Here is a 22,141-nt window from a genome sequence, read left to right as displayed (position 1 = left end):
TGAGGACAACCCGGCACCTGAGCCGACCTCCCCAGCTGAGCCATCGACGAAGAGGCTCCACGTGGGGGTTCGACGGATTCCATGATTTCATCCACCTCGGGTTTGGCGAATTCAGCAACAAAGTCAGCTAAGACTTGCCCTTTGATGGCTGCCCTAGCTTTGAATATAAGGTCAAATTCACTTAGTTCCACTTCCCATTTCAACAATCTTCCCGAGGCATCGGGCTTTTGAAGTACTTGCCTCAGGGGAAAATTTGTAAGTACATGGATGGTATGAGCTTGGAAGTAAGGTCTCAATTTCCTAAAGGCCGTGATTAAGGCCAAAGCAAGCTTCTCCATATCGGGGTATCGAGTCTCCGGTGATAGGAGCGCTTTACTCGCATAGTAGATGGGAAGTTGGGTGGACCCTTCTTCTTCTCGAATCAGAACCGAACTAATGGCGTCATTGGAGACGGCAAGTTATAGTTGCAAGATATCGCCGGGCTTCGGCTTGGAGAGTAGGGATGCCTGCCCCAAATGCATTTTCAGTCCTTGGAAGGCCTCTTCACATTCCTCTGTCCATTGAAATTTCTTCCCAGCCTTGAGCACTTTGAAAAATGGGAGGCACTTGTCAGTTGCTTTGGAGACGAAGCGACTAAGTGCTGTCACTCGTCCAGTTAAGCTTTGCACCTCCTTTGGCTTTTGAGGGGACCTAATCTGGCATAGAGCCTCAATCTTCTCGGGATTTGCTTCAATTCCTCGCTAGTTGACCATGTACCCCAAGAACTTGCCGGAAGCCACCTCAAAAGCACATTTCAAGGGGTTGAGCCTCATCCTGTACCTTCTCAGGATTTGGAAGGTGTTGTTGAAGTGCGCTATGTGGTTCTCTGCTTCTAAGCTCTTCACCAGCATGTCATCCACGTAGACTTCCATTGTCTTGCCAATGAGGTCGGTAAACATTTTGTTCACGAGTCTTTGGTAGGTTGCTCCGGCGTTTTTCAGCCCGAAGGGCATCATTCTATAGCAATAGAGGCCTCGGTCCGTGATGAAAGAAATGTGCTCTTCATCGGCCGGGTGCATGGGGATTTGGTTGTAGCCGGAGTATGCATCCATGAAGCTCAACAGCTCGTGCCCAGCCGTGGAGTCCACCAATTGGTCAATCCTTGGAAACGGAAAGCTATCTTTCGGGCAAGCTCTATTGAGGTTGGTAAAGTCGATGCATACCCTCCATTTGCCATTGTGTTTCTTAACCAAGACCGGGTTGGAGACCCACCTCGGATAGGTGGCCTCCCTGATGAAGCCATTTTGTATGAGCTTCTGAACCTCTTCCTTTAGGGCCTCATACCTCTCAGGGTTGAGGACTCTCCTTTTTTGTCTATGCGGGGCAACATTAGGATCAATTTTCAAGTGTTGGCAGCTGATCTTGGGGTCTATGCCCACCATGTCCTCATGCCTCCAAGCAAAGACGTCAAGGTTCTTGCCTAGGAAGTCCTTAATCTTTTCTCTCAAAATGTTGGATAGGCCTCTGCCTACTTTCAACACCTTAGACGGATCTCGGGGATTGGCTGAGAAGCTCTCAAGTTCCTCTACAGGGGATGCTTGAGGCTCATGTTCCATTATGCGGGGATCGATCTCATCAACGATCAGCACCTCCTGATTAAGCGGTGCGTCAATCATATCAACATCTTCCTGGTTAGTAGGAGTGTCACCTGGGACATCCGCCATGACCACATCAGCCATGATCACGTGGACGTCCCGGGGCTCTACCTTCTTAATGGAGCTTAGATAGCACTCTCTCGAGCCTCTCTGGTCACCTCTCACCGTTGTCACCCCATTTTCTGTTGGGAATTTCATGCATAGGTGGTGGATGGAGGTGACTGCTCCCAATTCCTTTAGGGCCGGTCTGCCCAAAACTCTGTGGTAAGTCGACCGGCTGTCAACTATGAGGAATTCCATGAAATTCATCGTAGTTTGAGGAGACTCTCCCATCTCCACTGCCAGTGTTATCTTTCCCCTCGGAGTGATGCTATCTCCGGTAAATTCGTACAATGGAGTGGTAGTGGGCGTCAATTGATGGTCCAATATTATCTTGTCAAAGGCGGACCCGAATAGGATGTTGACGGAGCTGCCGTTGTCGACTACCATTCATTTGAGCCCATTTCGGGCTACGACAGCCCTCACCACCAGCGCATCACAGTGGGGGTAATGAACTCCTTCGGCGTTTTCCTGGGTGAAGACAATAGGTGGTACTTGGTTTCTTCGAGAGCTATTGTCCACAATGTAACTCGTCAGAGGGGGGTGCTTAGCCTCCCTAGCATAGTTTCTTTTGGCGTTTCGTATTTCACCGCCAACATAAGGGCCTCCAAATATGGTATCTATCTCGTGGAAAGGGGCCTCATCTTGAGCTTGCCTATTTCTTCGGTGTCTACGCCCTTCCCTAGGCCTCTCTGTGTCTTGCTCTCTTCGCCTTGGGGATACATCCCTTTGACGAGGAGCGGCCGCCTCACGCCCATGTCGGTTGTCTTGCCTGGGCGGGGGCCTGTTCGCCTGGGGTGAGTTATGTCTTTCTCTGGCGGGTTCCTATCGGGAGCGGTGTGCATAGTCTCTGCAATCTGCGGTGTCGTACCCGTAGGACTTGTGGTGCAAACAGTATCCAGGGAGGTTCGAATTGGACCTGTTTCTAGGTGCAAAACCTCGGCCCCGGCCTCTTCCTCTACGGGGTCCCTGCTGGGCCTCCATCTGATGTGGGTCAGCAGTTGGGTTGACATCCTCATATGCCAAGGTTGGAACTGCGTTCAGAGTTGTGGTGGCCAGAGCTTGGCCGGAGTTCTCATTTTCGGCTTGGTTCATCTGGTAGTCCATGAGGTGGGAGGTCGGACCCCTACCTCGCTGTCTTTGAGGAGGTGGGAGGCCTCTGCTTGCCCCGTTCCTATGCTCAATCAATTCTTCATTGATTATCTCCCTTCTCATCATCTCTAGTAGGGCGTCATAGGTGGTGCGGTCTTGATTCTGCACATCCCTCCAGAATAGAGTGTTCATGTTCAAGCCTCCTCTCAATGCAGATAGTGCTTCTCTGTCGGTTACTTGTACGCAGTAGGTCATCTCGTCGGTGAAGCGGGATAGAAAGCTTTTCAAGGACTCGCCATGCGCCTGTCTCATGTCTTGAAGACGCTGGATGGGGGCCTCCCCTTCCTTGCTCACTGCAAACCTCTTCAAGAAGGTTGTCTTGAACTCGGGCCAGCTTCGGATGCTCCCAGATGGTAGCCTACTATACCAGATTTCAGCCGCTCCACCGAGGGTTAAATGGAATGCTCTGCACTTCACGGCTGGGGTGGCGCCCCTCAGGCTCATGTGAGTTTTGTAAGCATTGAGGTGCTTTTCTGGGTCATCTCTTCCATCATACTTTGGTATTTTTGGCATGATGTAGTGGCTCAGGACCTGGGCATTTCTTAGTTCTCTTGAGAATGGCAGGTTCTCATCATCATCGTCCAAGTCGCAGGACCTCTGCTACTCGTCAGAATCATAGTCATCGGCCTCGTACCTTGGTTGTTGGTTAGAGGGTTCGGGCCGGTTCCTAGCCTCCTCCTCCCTCCTCTGCGGCATACTTCTAGGCGGGATAGCGCGGGGGGCATTTTCATCCTTCTCTCCGGCTGATGGGGCATCGGAGGTGGAGGCTGCTGAGACTGCTGTTGACTGGGCCTCGGTTCGGCAGGGCTGATTCTGTCAAAAACACTTCCTGCTCTCCTATGTCTTGAGTCTTGCTCATATGGAGGTGGGAAGTCATCATGGCTCATTTGGGCCTCGGTGGGTCGGCCAGATGCAAAGTTGGAGGAAATGTCGACTCCCACTTCCCTCTCGAACGGGCTTTCACCTCGGCCATAGTCTGACGAGGCAGCCCTATGACTCTGGACCTCGTCCTCTTGCTAATAGTGCCCGCGGGGGGCATATGGAGGAATGAGAAGCCTCCTTGGCCTTACATTTGGGCCATGAGGGAACTCGTGGCCAAGTTTTGGTTGACTATATCCCTCATGTTGGCTGCCATGGTAGCCATTTCTCTTGATAGTCGTGCTGTCGCACGTATCCCACCTCTCCTTTGGTGATGGTGGAGCCTCGTCCGAGTTGTTGGGGCAGCAGGTTGGGGAGGCACATTCGTGCTTTCTCTTACCCTCATTGGGGGAGTATTTTCGTTAGAACTCATTTTTCTTTTATCAGACTTAGATTTCACTAAGTGATAGGGGTTCCTCCTATTCTTTTTCAAGAACAAATCCTTTTTCAAGGGGGGTTGCCCAAATGTTTTTCAGTAAGCTTCTATCACAAGGTTGCTGGTAGTTATGGTATGATTTTTCACAGACGGCGTTAATCTGTTGACCCCAAAAAGTGCGCCAACAGATGCCGGTCCCACCCGCACTTGCGTGGGCGAATGTCCAACACGCTAAGACACGTGGACGGTCTAAAACGAGCGGTTCAAAGGGGCGTGGGAGTAGCCCAACGACGCGGGACGGTGACATTCGGAATCCGGCGGGTTGTTCGTAATTCGATTGTACAATAATTACCAATCGTTGCTCGTAAATGTATATGTAAAAGTGTATAAACTCGATTTGTGTATTGCAAGTAAATGAGAGAGAGTTGAGTAAATGTAGTCTTTAATATTGATTCTTGCATTAGCTTTTAACATTACACAATGAAAGTATTTATAGTGATACATATGAAATGGGAGCCCTTGGATGAAGTGGCAGGTGGCCTCATCTCTTTAGTTCAAACGTCTTTTCTTAGGTATGGGGCTTGACTTGCTAACTTGCGGCGCATTTATTGCTTGCGCAGGTCCTCCATACTAGTGACAAGACTTGACCTTTATGCTTGTGATAAACGTTCCATCAGTCATTGGAATAAGATCTCTGAGCAGGCGATCTCTTCGGAGAAGTGACTGTGGAGGAAGCTCCTTATGGTTAAGAGGCTCGCGCATCAACTTTGGGGTTTCGACCATATGACAAAAACTTCCACTTGAGGACCTCAGCTAAATTCAATAGGTTCCATGATTCGGGTCATGGGGCTCGGTAGTTGGACTTCGGCAGAGTACATCGGATCGAGGAGCCTCGACGGATGGACCTTGACTTGAAGCACTTCGGATATACCCCACTTCGGCAATGTGTGCCACCTCGGCAGGAATGCCACGTGGGTCAGGATGAGTGGGTCATCGCCCCAGGTGGATAGGACAGGTGTGACAACACGCAACAGAATAATTAAGAGTACAATAGTAATATTATTCATCTTGAGTGTTGATGATTATAGACTTGGAGAACATTTTTTACTCATCAATAGTGTTATTTAGTTTTAGTAGTGTATGTATCATTCTACGTGATAATGGAATTGTCCAATGGATAAATACGTATTTCAAAATTTTTTGAACAAAATAATCTATGTACAATGCAAACAAGTATTAATATTATTGGCAAAATAGCATTAATCTTCTCATTCGACAAGTTTATAATAGATAAGTAATATTATAAAATCCAAAAGTGGGGGCGATAAAATTAACATTTGTCACGAGTAGTGCATACTGGTAAGTGGTTGAATTTAGGGCTTGTTTGGTATTTATTTTGAGAATTGATTTTTGACTATTAAGAGAAAAGTGGGGGACTACCTATGAGTAAAGAAGTCAAAAAGTACAGTTGAAATAGCTTTGAAATAAGGAAAAAAATATTTTATCACACTTCAAATTTATTATTTTTTAATATGATATGTGAACAAGTCATTTTTGGTCCTCCAAATGAACGATTTGGTCAGACTCCACGAGATATATTAATTGAAGATTAAAAATCTGTTTGGAAGTGATTTTGAGAATTGATTTTTTGATCGTTAGAAGAAGAGTGGGATCCACCTATAAGAGAAGAAGTCAAATATAAAAATTAAAATAATGAAATAACGGTCAAAAAATAAATTTTTTGAATAAAAAAATCGTTCCCAAACATGCTCTAAGTATAAGAACAGTTGGAAAAAGTAATGAACAAAAGTCTTATAGTGTGCAGAAATTGAAGACCCTGAAATGTAATTAAAATGATTATTAGGATTATTAATGATTAAAAAATAAAAAGTTACCCTCAAAGTTTGACCCTTGTTGGCCAATTACCGAGTCAAAGAAGAACATCATCATCATCTACAACAACGTAAGACGATCAACCTCACACCTTCTCCGTCTCTCTTCTTCACTTATACAAACATAGAGACGCTATTTCTTCTACCAAACCCTAACATTTTGATCACAAAATGGGTGGAAAAGGCAAATTAAGCTGGTGGAAAATCTCTATACACAAATCCTCCAAGTCCGAGACCAAAAATTCGCCACCCACTGAATTCCTCTGCCCGATTTTCAACTCCTTAATGTCGGATCCCGTCGTTGTTTCCTCAGGCCAAACCTTCGAGCGATTAACTGTGCAAGTCTGTAGAGGTTTGGGTTTCACGCCCAAGCTCCAAGACGGCTCCGAACCCGATTTCTCGAGTGTAATACCCAATCTAGCTCTAAAGAGTACTATCCATAACTGGTGTAAGAAATCCGATTCGGAGCCTCCGAACCCGCCGGAGTATTCGGAAATTGAGTCCATTGTTAGCTCTCTGATGGCGGCGAGTCAAAGATTTAGGGTTTCAGAAAGGGAATTGTTGAAGGGAGTTGAGGAAAATCCTAGGGTTTTATTCTCACATGCGGCTACGGAATTGAATCATCGCAATTTTTACTCCTCCAGCTCCGAAGAATCTGTGATTGCAAATGTTTCCCCTTACTTACCGTTTACAACAAAGCCCTCTTGCATTTCGTATTCGTCTTCGACCTCGACTACGTCGGAATTTATCTCCGATGCTGTGTCGGATAATATTCCAACGACTTCTTCGTCGGAGGATGAGAATTTTGTGAACAAAATGACGAGTTTGGATGTTTTTGATCAAGAACAAGTAGTGATTTTGTTGCGAAAAACCACAAAGAGTAGTGAAGAAGCTCGAATTGCTCTATGCACTGAAAGGCTTTTGTTTGCTTTGAGGCAATTGTTGAATTCACGGTACTCCGACGTGCAAATCAACGCCGTAGCGGCGCTGGTGAATCTTTCACTTGCGAAAATGAACAAAATCAAGATTGTAAGAGCTGGGATTGTTCCACTGTTGATAGAGATTTTAAAGAATGGTTTTGAAGAATCACAAGAACATGCTGCCGGTGCGATTTTCAGCTTGGCGCTCGAAGATGAGAATAAGACTGTAATAGGAGTGCTGGGGGCGCTGCAGCCGCTGTTGCACGTTTTGAGATCCGGCAGCCAGCGGAGCCGCCACGATGCCGCCCTGGCGCTGTATCACTTGACATTGATGCAGAGCAATAGGGTGAAGATAATTAAGCTTGGAGCCATCAGGGCACTGTTGGGTATGTTGAAGGATCCGGTGGTGGCAGGGCGGGTGGTGCTGGTGGTGTGCAACTTGGCAGCATGCCCGGAAGGCCAGTCAGCGTTGTTGGATGCCAATGCGGTGGAGTGCTTAGTGGAGATGTTGAGGAATGGGAACAAGTTGGACTCTGAGTCGATTCGAGAGAATTGTATCGCGGCTCTATACTCTTTGAGTCATGGAAGTTTGAGGTTCAAGGGGCTGGCGAGGGAAGCGAAGTTGAGCGAGGTTCTACGGGAGGTTGTGAAGATGGGGAGCGAGCGTGCAAGAGAGAAGGGTCAAAGGATTTTGGAGGTATTGAGGGGACGAGACGAGGAGGACGACCGGGACGAGGTTGACTGGGAAGCTGTGATGAAGGGTCAGGCGAGTCGGGCGAGGTACCGAGATGGTGGGAATGCAGGTCCCAGCTCTACTGATTTCTGAATTGGAATTTCATGAATAATTTGTGTAATTGTTAGTAATTTTGTGAAGGAAGTCAATATTCATGCTTAGCTTTTGATTATTTTTTCCACTTTTTTGTTTGGGGTCCTAAACTCCTAATCCAATCCCATCCCAAAACACTTGTTTATAGTTTAGGATTCATGTGTATATACTAGTTGAAGAGTTAATGTTGTGCTAGGTTGAGACAATTTCTTTGTATAAGTTTGACTCTTAAGGGGTCGATCGCCCAAGGAGGGCAATGGGAGGTGTTATGGGAGGTTGTCGAGAGGGGGGGAGTGAGCGGGAGAGTTGGAAGGATTGAGTTCGATGGTGTTGAAGGTAACGATCAAGGAGAATAAGGAGGACTGCGAAACTTTGATGGAGTGTGGGGTGAATCAGACTAGTTGTTGTTTTCGAGTCTTTTTTTTTTGGGGGTAATTATTTAGGATTTATTTGTAAATTTTGTTGATATTATAGTTGAAGATTTTGTTGCTTTCAATTGTATGATTGATACAAGTCAAATGTGATATGCTTAGTTAGGTTTGTTCAAGACATTGCTTTTGGTCAATGTAAGTTCGTTAAAACAATTACTTTAAAGAGTTTTGTTCTTAAATTTTGCAATATGTAGTTGGCATTGTTGATGTATAAAGAAGCATCCGAAGTGGATCCAATCTTATCCAAAGCATCCAAAAAGCACATCCCTTGGCTAAGACAAACAAAATAATAAAATTCAATATAGACTTTTTAAGATTTCATAAAAGTTTTAAAAATGCTATTTAACTCCAGTATAATTATAACACAAATTTAGGTGGTGTTAGATGATAGATTACATGAAAGTGAAATTAAATTATTCATTTAATTGTACTTATTATATAAAGTCACATTAGCGTCACAAGTACAACATGTACCGGTGTTTTAATCTCATCAGGGCTAAATAACATTATTCTAAAAGTTTTGATATTTAATATAGTCTGGTAGAAAGTTATTAAAATCTCGGATATTGAAATGATGACTTTCTAATAGTCATTAGCATTAAAAATTCAATTACTTTTTAAGACTTTTTATAAAATTCTCTAAGGATAGAGTTAATACGCTCATAAGATGAGATATAGATTATAATGGCAATTGATGTTCAACCTATTTGGATCACAATCTCGTAGTGCTAATGGCTCTACCAAAAGAGAGCGCTCTTTGCTGATATCGTCCATAGAACCACTAGAATTGTATTCATCTAGCAAAATCATTGCCAAGCGAACTACCTGTGAGCTTTGTTGTCATCACCAAACGAGCAGCATTTGAGGTTCCAACAATTAGTCATTGGCATTCTTCTAATGTAAGAAGTTACTTATGAGCCCTTACCTTTAGTATAAGGATTGCATTATACTGGCTTGTCTCGGCAAACTGTAGATTGTCCAAGTTAACTGCAACCGATATAATGTGTAATGTCCTATTCTCGATTTTCTCTTAGAACATTTAGTTTCGAATGTAGATCAAATATGGAAAGAACTGCAATATAACTCAAGTAAACTGCAAAATGTCTTGAAATATTCCCTTGTAACTTGTTGTAAAATTAAATTTTATTTTATACAAGTGATACTTGGAACAATATTTTTAAATTTTCAGAATAGGTTGATGTCAAATTTTACGATTTTAATGGTCAAAACTCGATCACTTTAAATTATACAAAGCAATCAATGACGTTCTTAAAAGTATAGTGAACAATAAAAAATCTTTCTTACGTGGCAATTTGGTGTGCCTGGTTGGTCGCATAACGGTATTTGTGTGATATGTAGGGCTATCAATGGATCGGATTTGAGCAAATCCGATCCGATCCGTTAAGAATAATTATTCGATCACATCCGATAATTCAAAGGATATTTGAATGTTAAATCCAAATCCAATTGGTTGTTTTATCGGATATCCGATCCAATAACTCGATCCGAAATTAAAAAAATTAGAAAAATAAAAATTTTATTTATTTTTTAATTAAAAATCATAGACTCAACGAGATTTTAATTAATTATTTATTTTAAAAAATATTTGAACTATTTTGATGGACTCACTTATTATGGGATTGTTTGAGCCACATTATTTCAAAAAAATACATTTTTAAACAATGATTTGACTCATTTCAACCACATATTCATCAATAAAATAATATTACACGTAGATAAAAAAAATTTCCTTATTTTTTAACCACACATTTTCCATCAATACACTATTCAATAATGCATTATTACCAAAATAATGTGGCTCAAACACCCCAAATAAATTTTTTTTTATTCAAATGATACTCATTTTAACTTCTTTTTAAAAGAGACTCATCTTAAAATGTTTTAGTGATATTCTAATATGGGATACTATTTTTTTAAAGGACTCTCCTCTTCCAATGATTTTGTGATATTTCAATATGGGATACTAATCATAATCATTTGTCAATTTTAAGTGTTAACTAATTTACTTTATTATTTTCATTAAAAATCATAGACACAAAACGATTTTAATAATAAACAATATCAATTTGAACAAAATAAATTATTTTGGGCATATTAATTGTTAGTTTTTTATGTTATAAAACAAATTATTATAGTAAATCTAATCAATAAATTAATTATTAGTTGTATCTTATTTTAATTAATAAAAAAATTAAATCTCTTCAAAATTTTCAATCAAAAATATTATAATATTATATAATACTATTTATTATTTAAAATTTATGTGTAAAGTATAATACAATTTCAAAATGGAAAAAACAGTGTCATAAATTATGTGATAATATAAAAAATATATAATATATTATTATAATAAATCGGATCGGGTTGTTATCGGATCGGATTGACCTATATTCATATTTGATTCATTTAGTTAAAGGATTATTGGATCTCGATTGGGTTATCGGATTGAAACCCTAAATCCATCTCCTATTAATTTTATCGGATTCAAATCAAAATTCAATCTATTGACAACTATAGCGATACTTGTATATTCCATCTATCATGTTAGCAATTTCATTAGAATTGTGAAACAGATATCAAGTTAGCGTGCAATGTTCAACATTTTGATAAATTTAATTGTCAAAACTCGACGTCTAAAACTTCGATAACGTGTCACGGATAAATTCAGTGTTTGATATTGGGACAATTAAGTCAAGTAATAAAATTTCTCGCTAAAAACTACGAGGTTTGTAATCGCCAATCTAAAAGGCCTCAAGAAAATGCAGAAATCCCGTAAGAGAAAACAAGCACAGCTCAAATCCTCAACCAAATCGCCAAAAAGCACCGACTACAATGTCAATGCCACCATCCAAGAGCCATATCCCGACTACCCTCGACCCACCCCTGAAGAGTGCCTAGCAGTACGGGATGATCTCTTGTCCCTCCATGGTTTCCCCAGAGAATTCATCAAATACCGCAATCAAAGACTACAAAATTCAAGCATCAATAATGGAGAAATATGTGAAAATAAAGAGACTGTGCTAGATGGTTTAGTACAAACCATTTTATCGCAAAATACTACGGAGGTCAATTCCGGAAAGGCCTTTGTTTCCCTCAAGAATGCTTTCCCTACCTGGGACGACGTATGTAAGCTTTTCGAAAAAAATAATATCACTTTGTATTTGGAGGGGTTTTTGTTCTGGGCTTAATGAATATTTGTGAATTGGGCGAAATTTTTAATTTTAGTGCGTCATTGAATTATTGGAGCATGGAAATTAGGCTTCAATGCACTTGAAGTGATTTCATTTTATATATACATTCAGTTTTTGAAGTATTGGAATGATCATGCATATATTTTAGAATTGGTTAATTTGTTACTTCATTTACCTTTCTTGCATTTAAAAGGTTCAAATGAAGTATATTTTGAACTCCTCTTGACATTGTTTTGGGTGCGTGGTTATATAAATTTCTCAGGTTCTAGCAGCCGAATCCCGGTGCTTTGAGGATGCCATAAGATGTGGAGGTCTTGCACCAACAAAATCTTCTTGTATAAAGAATATACTGAAATGCTTGATCGAGAGAAAAGGAAAATTGTGCTTGGAGTATCTAAGAGATTTGTCTGTTGAGGAAATCAAGGCAGAGCTCTCTAATTTTAAAGGAATAGGCCCCAAGACGGTAATTTGCTTCCTATAAGTATTATATTTTTCTCGAATCAATTGATAGATCATATTCGTGAAAGGTTTTTGAGTTGATCACTTGTCTGTCAGCTTTAAATTAGATGTATGGAATGTTATGTTACATTAAGATGGGAGAGTAGATTTTACATGTGATCAACGAAATTGAATCAAAGTGAATAAAGATTTAATTATTATGCCACAGCTCTCTGTTGAGAAATGATTGTTCAAAACCAACAAATTGAGTATGGAATGAAAAATGGGAATGGTGGCTGCAAATTAAGCGTATGCGACTGCATGGAATTACACCATGCGGTCGCATGGTACATTTATTTTGTCCGTTGGAGGTCATTTTTTAACGTTACAAATCTGATTTTGGTGGCGTTTCTTGAATTTTTTGGCACCATTTCGTGTATATGGCCGAGGCTTATTTATAGAGGAGCCATGTTCAAGACAAAAATACATTAAAAAAAACATTTGAGATTCATTCCTATTCCAAAATTAAAGATCAAACACCGATTTCTCTCATACTCATCTTCTCCTTTGTGTTTTTAAAGTTTTGGAGGATTGTACTTGTGCTTTGGTACTAAATCGTTTACGAGGCTTGTTATAATCCTACAAACCGTTTGCCAAAATTTTAAGCATCTCATTCAATCTGGAGAGGGGCCAAATATCGTTTGAGGACAGCGATACTGCGTTCGGGCCTTCGATTTTATTCTTACAAGTTTTTGGTTTTGATTCATATCCTGCAGTATTTTTCTTTTGGTTTCTTCTCCATCCCTCCATTGTTTCCAGCACTCTCTTCTTCATTTTCCATTCTTGAGGTCAAGCAGCTTATGCTTCAAATGTTGCTCTTCCGCTGCAGCGTTTTTTCATTGTTCACCTTTCAACTTAACGGAATAAATAGACATAAGAAGTGCACTGTGTGTCCTTAACCAGGAAACTTCATGAACTATCATCTCAAAAGGCCTTTTTAAAAGAAAAAAACAATCTGAAAATTATTATGTTAGTATACCTTGACATCTTAAGTCTACTGGCTTGCCTACACCTTAGTAAAAATCAGATGAGTTTTTTGGGTTTTTTTTTTCTCACAACCTTAACAATAAGGGTTCCACAGGGTAAATTTCTAAATCAATGCCTTAAAACACTAGTGAAAAGGAGTGTAGCTGGGATTTAGTTAATGAAGTTGTGCTGCTCATTTTCTGGTGAATAAATAGACATAAGAATTGTACTGTATGCCCTTAAGAGGGAAACTTCATGAACTATCTTCTCAAAAGTCTTGTATTTATAATCATATGAAAATTACTATGTTAGTATACCGTAACATCTTAAGTCTACTGGCTTACTTACACCAAAGTAGTAAAAACCAGATGAGAAAGTTTTTTGAGTTTGTTTTTCTCAAAACCTTATCAATAAGGGTTCCGCAGGGTAAATTTCCAAATTAATGCCTTATAGGACTAGAGAAAAGAAGTCTAGCGGGGATTTAGTTAATGAAGTTGTAGTGCTCATTTTCTGCTGAATCAGGATGAGAGTAACTAGTGGAGGAACGAGTTCTTTGTACTTTGAATGTAATTAAAATGACTGCAAAGAGATGATATGATAATGCTTCTTCAGAAATGAGAATACGGGAGATAAGTTATGAAATGGATTTATGATCTTCTTAGTTCTCTCTTGGCAAGTGTTGCTAGTCAAACAGGGATTTTTTTTCCTTTTTAAGCGCTGTGCAAAGTATTTTGGCTCTTTGGTCCAGCTAAACGGATGCTTATAGAATTGTTGCTTCAGAGTTTTATTTCTAGTAGATCTACTTCTAATGTTCAATTAGTGGGAATCTCGGTCAAATTTTGTAGCCTCTTTGAAAAACCTTCATTGTCTAATCAATCCAAACATAGTTTCAAAGCTAACTAGCGAAGAACCTGTTAGAAAATGGTATGACATGGGGCAACTTTGGACCCAAATTTCAATGGGACCCACATCTTAATTAATACGGGACCTAGCATATTCATGCTCTACTCGGCAAGGTGATGAATGTGGTATATTTATTTATCGAAAACCATTTAGAATTGAATGAAATATTTAATGTCAAAGTAACCCACTTGAAACTATAAGTTAGTGAAGAATTTGATTTGCCCAAACACTTATTTCACATAGGAAAGTTATGAAACTTTGGTGTGATTTATATGGTGAAAGTTTGGGAATTGGGTTTGGGCTCCAAGGGGTACCAATAGTTTTTGGAAGGGGGAGACCTATATCTTATCGGGTTCGGTCATAAGTCCACATGCGTGGGCGCCGCTGCCGCCGTCCGTCCGACCGGCTTGCTCGGCACGAGCACGTGCCTGTGTCCGAGTCCGGTTCGGTGCGGCTGCGTCCATGCACTATATTAATTTTTTGGACAAAATTTATTTGAATTTTTGGACTAAATTGTATACAATCAAATTCTTGGATACTTAATGTAATTTTTTGTTTGGATGGTTTGTTAAACAGTCGACTGTTAATCGACCAAACAGTTGATTGTTAACCGTCGATCGTTAACCAACTTAACAGACGCAGTATTGAACTAACATGTCTGTTGAAGTTTTGGAGGCTGTCTGAACAATGACGACTGTTCTGGAGGATGTTCGAATGGTTACGAACAAGTCTATAAATAGCCTGCCCTGCTGTTGGAAAAATTACACCATTTTCATTGCAAATTTTCTCTGCTTTGAATCTCATTCTCCCTCTCGTTCTGATATTGTTTTCGAAGTAAAAACACTTCGTTGCGTTTGTTAGAACTCCTACAGATTGCTGTGTTACTTCCATAGGAGACGATATTCGTTCTATCCTAGAAAACTAACGATTGCTGGACATCTTTAGCACCGTTGAAGGCAGCAAATTCGTTTTAAGTAAATATCGTGAAATCGGTGGTACCGAATTTAAATTTCTATAATACTATTACGAAAATTCTTTCGGATTGTTTGAAGGGAAAACTTATACTCCAGGACTAACAATTTTAAAAAGAATTTTTTGCTTTTCTGGATCATTCTATTTCTACTCCTTCTTATTGATTATCTTGTGATTGTGTTTCAGAAATGGCAACTTCTGGTACTATACTCCCGAATACGATCGAAGAAAAATCAGAGAAATTTAATGGGTCAGATTTTAAGTGTTGGCAACAGAAAATGCTTTTTTTATTTGACAACATTAAGTTTGGCAAAATTTCTCAAAGAGATTCGCCTTCATACACCGAGCAAGAAAGTGACGATGAGAAATTGGCTGCGGTTGATGCATGGAAGTATTCCGATTTCTTGTGCAGAAATTATGTACTCAACGGACTAGATAACACATTATATAATGTGTACTGCAATGCGAAGTCTGCCAAAGAATTGTGGGAATCTTTGGACACAAAGTACAAAACCAAAGATGCTGGCACAAAGAAATTCATTGTCGGTTATTTTTTGGATTATAAAATGATTGAAAGCAAGACTATCATATCCCAAGTTCAAGAACTTCAAATCATACTCAGCGACATCTATGCCGAAAGAATGAAACTAAGTGAATCATTTCAATTTGCTACACTGATTGAGAAATTACCGTCTTCTTGGAAGGACTTCAAAAATTATCTAAAACATAAGCAGAAGGAAATGAAACTTGAAAATATCATTATTCGGTTAAGAATAGAAGAAGACAATCGCAAATCTGAAAAGAGGAGTGGTGCATCTCATTCGATGGAATCAAAAGTCAACATTGTGGAAGGAGGTTTAAAGACTAACAAAAAGAGGAAGCACAATGGCGAAGGGCAAACCAGTTCTTCAAAACCTACTAAAAAGTTCAAGGGCAATTGTTACAATTGCAGCAAAGCAGGACACTGATCCAAGGACTGTTGAAAGCCAAAAAATGTCAAGGGAAAACCTCACCAGGCAAATGTAATAGAACATGACAACCTTTACGATAAAGTACAAGAAATAAATCTTTCTGCGGTCGTCTCTGAATGCAACTTAGTTGGAAATACTAAGGAATTGTGGGTGGATACTGGAGCTACTTGTCACATATGCTCAAACCGCGGGATGTTCTCTACCTACAAAACAATGGAACATGATGAACAACTATACATGGGAAACTCATCATTTTCCAAGGTTGAAGGACATGGAAAGATTGTGCTGAAAATGACAAGTGGAAAGGAGCTCACTTTGAATAACGTTCTTCATGTGTCCGATATTCGAAAGAATTTGGTATCGGGTTCCCTATTAAGTAAGAATGGGTTTAAACTAGTATTCATTTCAGACAAATTTGTACTTACGAAGAATGAAATGTTTGTAGAAAAGGGCTACCTGAATGAGGGGCTCTTTAAGTTGAATGTAATGACTGTTATACTTCTGATTATGAATAAAAATACTTGTTCTTCTTACTTGCTTGAGTCGTTTAATATTTGGCATGAACGATTAGGATATACAAATTATAATACTTTGCGTAGACTAATCAAATTGGATTTATTACCAAAGTACGATTTAAATCCTAATCACAAATGCGATATATGTGTAGAAGCCAAAATGACACGTTTACCCTTTCGTTCTGTTGAAAGAAGTACCGAACCTCTAGATTTAATTCACATTGACATATGTGATCTAAAATTTGTTCAAACAAGAGGAGGTAATAAGTACTTTATTACTTTTATCAATTATTGCACTCAATATTGCTATGTGTATTTACTTAAAAGTAAAAACGAAACAATTGAAGTGTTTAAATATTACAAGTTGGAAGTTGAAAATCAACATAGTAAAAAGATTAAGACTATAAGAAGTGATAGAGGGGGCGAATATTAGTCTCCATTTGAACAATTCTGTTCAGAACACGGAATTATTCATCAAACTACAGTACCTTATTCTCCTCAATCCAATGGTATTGCTGAACGCAAGAACCAAACATTGAAAGAGATGATGAATACTATGTTGATAAGTTCTAGATTACCGCAGAACTTGTGGGGGGAAGCTTTGCTTTCTACCAATTATCTTCTTAACAAATTACCACATCGAAAAACGCATAAGATACCTTATGAAGTATGGAAATGTCACAAACCTAATTATAAATACTTAAAGGTATGGGGATGTTTGGCCAAAGTAGTAGTTCCTAAACCTAAAAGGGTTAAGATAGGACCTAAAGCCATTGATTGTGTATTCATTGGTTATGCTTACCATAGTAATACATACAGATTTATGGTACACAAGTCTGAAATACCTGATGTGCATGTTAATACGATTATTGAATCAAGGGATGCTACATTTTTTGAAAAACTTTTTCCTTATTACATGCAAAGTGAATCAAATTCACAGAAGAGATCTCGTGAAAATGAGGGGGCTATAGATCAAGAACCTATAAATGAACAACCTAAACGCGGTAAGAGGGTTAGGACGTCAACTTCCTTTAGGCCTGACTTTCTAACATATTTGTTAGAAAATGAACCTCAAAACTTTAAAGAAACTATGTCATCAACCGAAACTTCATATTGGAAAGAAGCTGTTAATAGTGAAATTGAATTCATACTACAAAATCATACATGGAAATTAGTAGACCTTCCTCCCAGTAATAAGTCATTGGGATGTAAATGGATTTTCAAAAGGAAAATGAAAGTAGATGGATCAATTGATAAATATAAGGCTAGACTTATCGCTAAAGGTTACAAGCAAAAAGAAAGTCTTGATTATTTCGATACCTATTCTCCTGTGACAAGAATCACTTCCATACGTATACTTATTGTGATAGCAGTGTTGAAAGGTTTGGATATATATCAAATGGATGTTAAAACAACTTTCCTGAATAGAGAGTTAGATGAAGAAATTTATATGGAGCAACCTGAAGGATTTGTCGCCTCAGGGAAAGAAAAGAAAGTGTGTCAACTTGTTAAATCACTTTATGGATTAAAGCAAGTTCCTAAAAAATGATATGAAAAATTTGACACAGTTATGATGTCAAATGGTTTCAAAATTAATGAGTGTGACAAATGTGTTTATGTCAAGAGCACTCAAAATGGATATGTCATGGTATGTTTATATGTAGATGACATGTTAATTATGGGTAAGAATGATACCATAATTCAAGCTACAAATGGATGCTAACAAACAAATTTGAAATGAAGGGTTTAGGTGTGGCCGATATTATATTAGGAATTAAAATCTCTAGAACATCCAATGGTATCATATTGTCTCAATCACACTACATTGAGAGGATTCTTAATAAACTCAAGAAATATGATATTATTCCTATGAAAACACCTATGAATGCCAATATGCATCTTGTTTCCAATATTGGTGGCTGTAAGTTTCAATTGGAATACTCTCGAATTATTGGTAGTTTAATATATATCATGAATTGTACTCGACCAGATATTGCTGATTCAATTAGTAGGCTAAGTCGATATACAAGCAATTCAAGCGCTGATCACTGGAAGACAATTATTAGGGTTTTAGGGTATTTAAAACATACCAAAAACTTTGGATTGAACTATTCGAGATATCCAGTAGTACTCGAATAATACTGTGATGCAAATTGGATATCAGATACTAAAGACTCCAAGTCAACAAGTGGATATGTCTTTACACTTGGAGGTGCTGCGGTATCATAGAAATCTTCAAAACAAACATGTATAGCTAGATCAACGATAGAATCTGAATTTATCGCGTTAGATAAAGCTGGAGAAGAAGCTGAATGGCTACGAAACTTTCTAGAAGATATTCCATGTTGGATAAAATCTGTGCCTGCTATATGTATCCATTGCGATAGTCAATCAGCAATTGGTAGGGCACATAATGCTATGTATAACGGTAAGTCTCGATATATACGTTGTAGACACAATACCGTCCGACAATTGCTCTCTACTGGCATTATCAATATAAATTATGTGAAATCAAAAGAGAATAATGCGGATCCGCTAACTAAAAGTTTAACAAGAGGGCAAGTTGAAAGTTCATCGAAGGGGATGGGATTAAAACCGATAAAATAATTAAAAGTTTCCATGGTGGCAACCCAACCTAGTTGACTGGAGATCTCAAGATTTAGGTTCAATGGGACAATCGAACTGTGAAAAACTTAGTAATCACTGGGGAGATTATCACTCTTACCAATTCTTATAATGAGCCAGTGCCAAACTGCCGCGAAATAGGTTAAGTTACGCTTTTAATGGTTTCCATATCTTGATTCGTTCAAGTGGAGTATAGCAGAATACTCTTTATGGAAATCACCTATGTGGGTGAGAAGGGGCTGCTTCTAAGAGAATTAGATGAAGATGAATTCTCTAAAAAACACTTATGAACCAGGAGGTGTCTACGGCCAAAATGGACACAAACGTGAGAACCAACTGTGTTCGAAGAAAACTACGTGACTTTTATTGTCTAGTTTTACATGAACGGCTGACTGTTTAAAGCAACTTGCTACTGATAGGCTAAGTAAATCCGATAGATTTTATTAGAGAAAGTTCAAAGTCTTTGGCTACTTATCTTGATGAAGTTTTCTTCAATTTTTTTCAGAAAAATATATCAGATGTTGTTTGGAAAAAGCCGACATATTTTATTCATGTGGGGGATTGTTAGAAAATGGTATGAAATTGGTCAACTTTGGACCCAAATTTCAGTGGGATCCACATCTTAATTAATACAGGACCTAGCATATTCATGCTCTACTCCGCAAGGTGATGAATGTGGTATATTTATTTATCGAAAATCATTTAGAATTGAATGAAATATTTAATATCAAAGCAACCCACTTGAAATTATGAATTAGTGAAGAATTTGATTTGCCTAAACACTTATCCCATATAGGAAAGTTATGAAACTTTTGTGTGGTTTATATGGTGCAAGTTTGGGAATTGGGTTTGAGCCCCAAGGGGTATCAATGGTTTTTGAAAGGGGGGAAACCTATATCCTATCGGGTTCGGTCATAAGCCCACATGCCCGCACGCTGTCACCGTCCAACCGGCCGGCTCAGCTCGGCTCGGCACGAGCACGAGCACGTACCCGAGTCTGGTTCGATGCGGGTGCGTCCTTGCACTATATTAATTTTTTGAACAAAATTTATTTGAATTTTTGGACCAAATTGTATACAATCAAATTCTTGGGTACTTAATAAAATTTATTTTTTTCATTGGCTTTTTCTGGGTAAATTTTTGTTTTGATGGTTTGTTAAACAGTCGACTGTTAGTCGACCAAACAGTCGACTGTTAACCAACTTAACAGACGCAGTATTGAACTAACATATCTGTTGGAGTTTTAGAGGCTGTTTGAACAGTGACGATTGTTCTGAAGGATGTTCGAATGGTCACAAACAAGTCTATAAATAGCCTGTCCTGCTGCCAGAAAAATTACACTATTTTCATTGCAAATTTTCTCTGCTTTGAATCTCATTTTCCCTCTTGTTCTGATATTATTTTCGAAGTAAAAACACTTCGTTGCGTTCGTTAGAACTCCTGCAAATTTCTGTGCTACTTCCATGGGAGACGAAATTCGTTCTATCTTGGGAAACGATTGTTGGACACCTTTAGCACCGTTAAAGGCAGCAAATTCGTTTTAAGGAAATATCGTGAAATCGATGGGTTCGAATTTAAATTTCTATATTACTGTTACGAAAATTCTTTCGGATTGTTTGAAGGGGAAACTTATACTTCAGGACTAACAGAACCAATTATAAATCCTTCACGATGAGGTAGAAATAGAAGAAATGATCTAGAAAAGAAATTTACAATAATTTTTTGAATTTGGCTAGGGATGTCTCATTAAGCCCTTGTTTGTTTTAACTAAAAAAAGTTGCTAAAAATATGATTCAAAAGTAAACAATTAATTCTAAGCACATATTTCATAGGACAGGGAACAAGAAGCAAGGTGATAATACAGTAAGGAGTAGTTCACTTTCCCTGTTCCAAACATTCTATATTTTGATAAGGTGAGGGATGCTTCATTCAAGGAGCAAGATCGACTTGGAAACATTGTTTAGATAGTGCTAACTATACTGATTGGTTTTGGTGGGTATTGTGCGCACTGGTTAACATGGATCCTTGTTCGGCTTGGTCACTTCCATTGAATAAGCGGCTAAATTCCTTTTTAACCTAATTTCAGTCTGAAACTCGTTTAGATATGTTCCAAGGTGCTCTTTGAATTCAATATGTTCTTTCCCATTAGCTATCTCGTTAGTAGTTGATTTTTTTTATTTTTTTTTTCTCCCTTACAAAACATTCTGTGTATGTGCACGTCGCACCATAAAACCTCAAGAGTCATAAAGCAGTTTCTCAAAGAATTCATTTAAGTTATCATATCTGCTAAATGCTTGTTAGAAATCTTTCTGAAGTTATAAAATCAATTATCTAAAATGGTTGGCAGGTGGCATGTGTCTTGATGTTTCATCTCCAGCATGATGATCTCCCTGTGGACACACATGTGAGCAACTTATTTTTAATATACTTATTTCTTAAATTTTTTTCCATCAAGAAACAGGCACGAGTATTGTTTTATTTTAAACTGCTTAATCTCTCAAATAGATTTTTCAAATAGCCAAGACTATGGGATGGGTGCCGGCTGTTGCAGATATAAAAAAGTCATATATCCATCTCAATCAACGGATTCCAGTTGATCTGAAATTCGACCTCAATTGTCTTTTGTACACTCACGGCAAGGCCTGTCGATCATGCTCTAACAGGAAAGTTGGTAGGCAGAAAAAGGAAAGCAACGACAATGCTTGCCCTTTATTAGCTTATTGCGGAGACTAGTTTTTTGTATATGTTCATTCCGTCTCAAGATTAGAGAATGTGTTGTCTTAAGGGCATGTTTGGTATAATATACTACTAGATTTCAATTTCAGTTTCTCATTAACTTTTTCGAGTTTGTTGTACAATGTAGCATATCAAACGTGCCATTAAGGATTGTCCTAAAGACTTGTACTCTAATTGAATATTCTTGAAAATTTATAGTGTATTCATTTTCATCACAGTATATTCTTGTTTGATTCCATATGATTTTGATTCCTAGAGAACCTTTTGTGATTTGAATGAACATGCGGAAGATGGCGGCTGTAAATGAAGTTATATTTGTCCAACTTTAATTGTAGATTTCAATTAGTGGGCATGCTTATCTCATTTTCTATTTCTAAAGTTTCTTTACTTAGCATGTAATCAACAAGATTTTGTCGTCTTTAATGCAAAGTCAATGATATGATATACAAAGTCTATTGAAAGTAGAGCATGCTCACGTGTTCTCGGTTGCCATAC

General features: G+C 38.7%; 2 protein-coding genes across 3 annotated transcripts; both read left to right on the top strand.

Annotated features, from left to right (window-relative positions):
- The first annotated feature begins 6,102 nt into the window (after positions 1-6,102).
- Positions 6,103-8,364, top strand: LOC111368140 (U-box domain-containing protein 38-like). Its single transcript, XM_022989367.1, has one exon. The coding sequence runs from the start codon at positions 6,243-6,245 to the stop codon at positions 7,815-7,817; it is 1,575 nt and encodes a 524-aa protein (XP_022845135.1). The 5' UTR covers positions 6,103-6,242; the 3' UTR covers positions 7,818-8,364.
- Positions 8,365-10,950: 2,586 nt separating this feature from the next.
- Positions 10,951-21,866, top strand: LOC111368138 (putative DNA glycosylase At3g47830). Of its 2 annotated transcripts, XM_022989365.1 has the most exons (4): positions 10,951-11,391; positions 11,723-11,923; positions 21,258-21,314; positions 21,416-21,866. In XM_022989365.1, the coding sequence occupies exons 1-4, from the start codon at positions 11,029-11,031 to the stop codon at positions 21,641-21,643; spliced, it is 849 nt and encodes a 282-aa protein (XP_022845133.1). In that variant the 5' UTR covers positions 10,951-11,028; the 3' UTR covers positions 21,644-21,866. The 2 variants fall into 2 exon arrangements, with proteins under 2 accessions (XP_022845133.1, XP_022845134.1); XM_022989366.1 differs by lacking the exons at positions 21,258-21,314; positions 21,416-21,866 and adding an exon at positions 14,986-16,302.
- The last annotated feature ends 275 nt before the right edge of the window (positions 21,867-22,141 follow it).

The sequence above is a fragment of the Olea europaea genome, chromosome 18 (assembly GCF_002742605.1).
Source record: "Olea europaea var. sylvestris chromosome 18, O_europaea_v1, whole genome shotgun sequence".
Taxonomy (NCBI): Eukaryota; Viridiplantae; Streptophyta; class Magnoliopsida; order Lamiales; family Oleaceae; genus Olea; species Olea europaea.
Note: the sequence above shows the minus strand (reverse complement) of the source record. Positions and strands in the feature narration are given on the sequence as shown.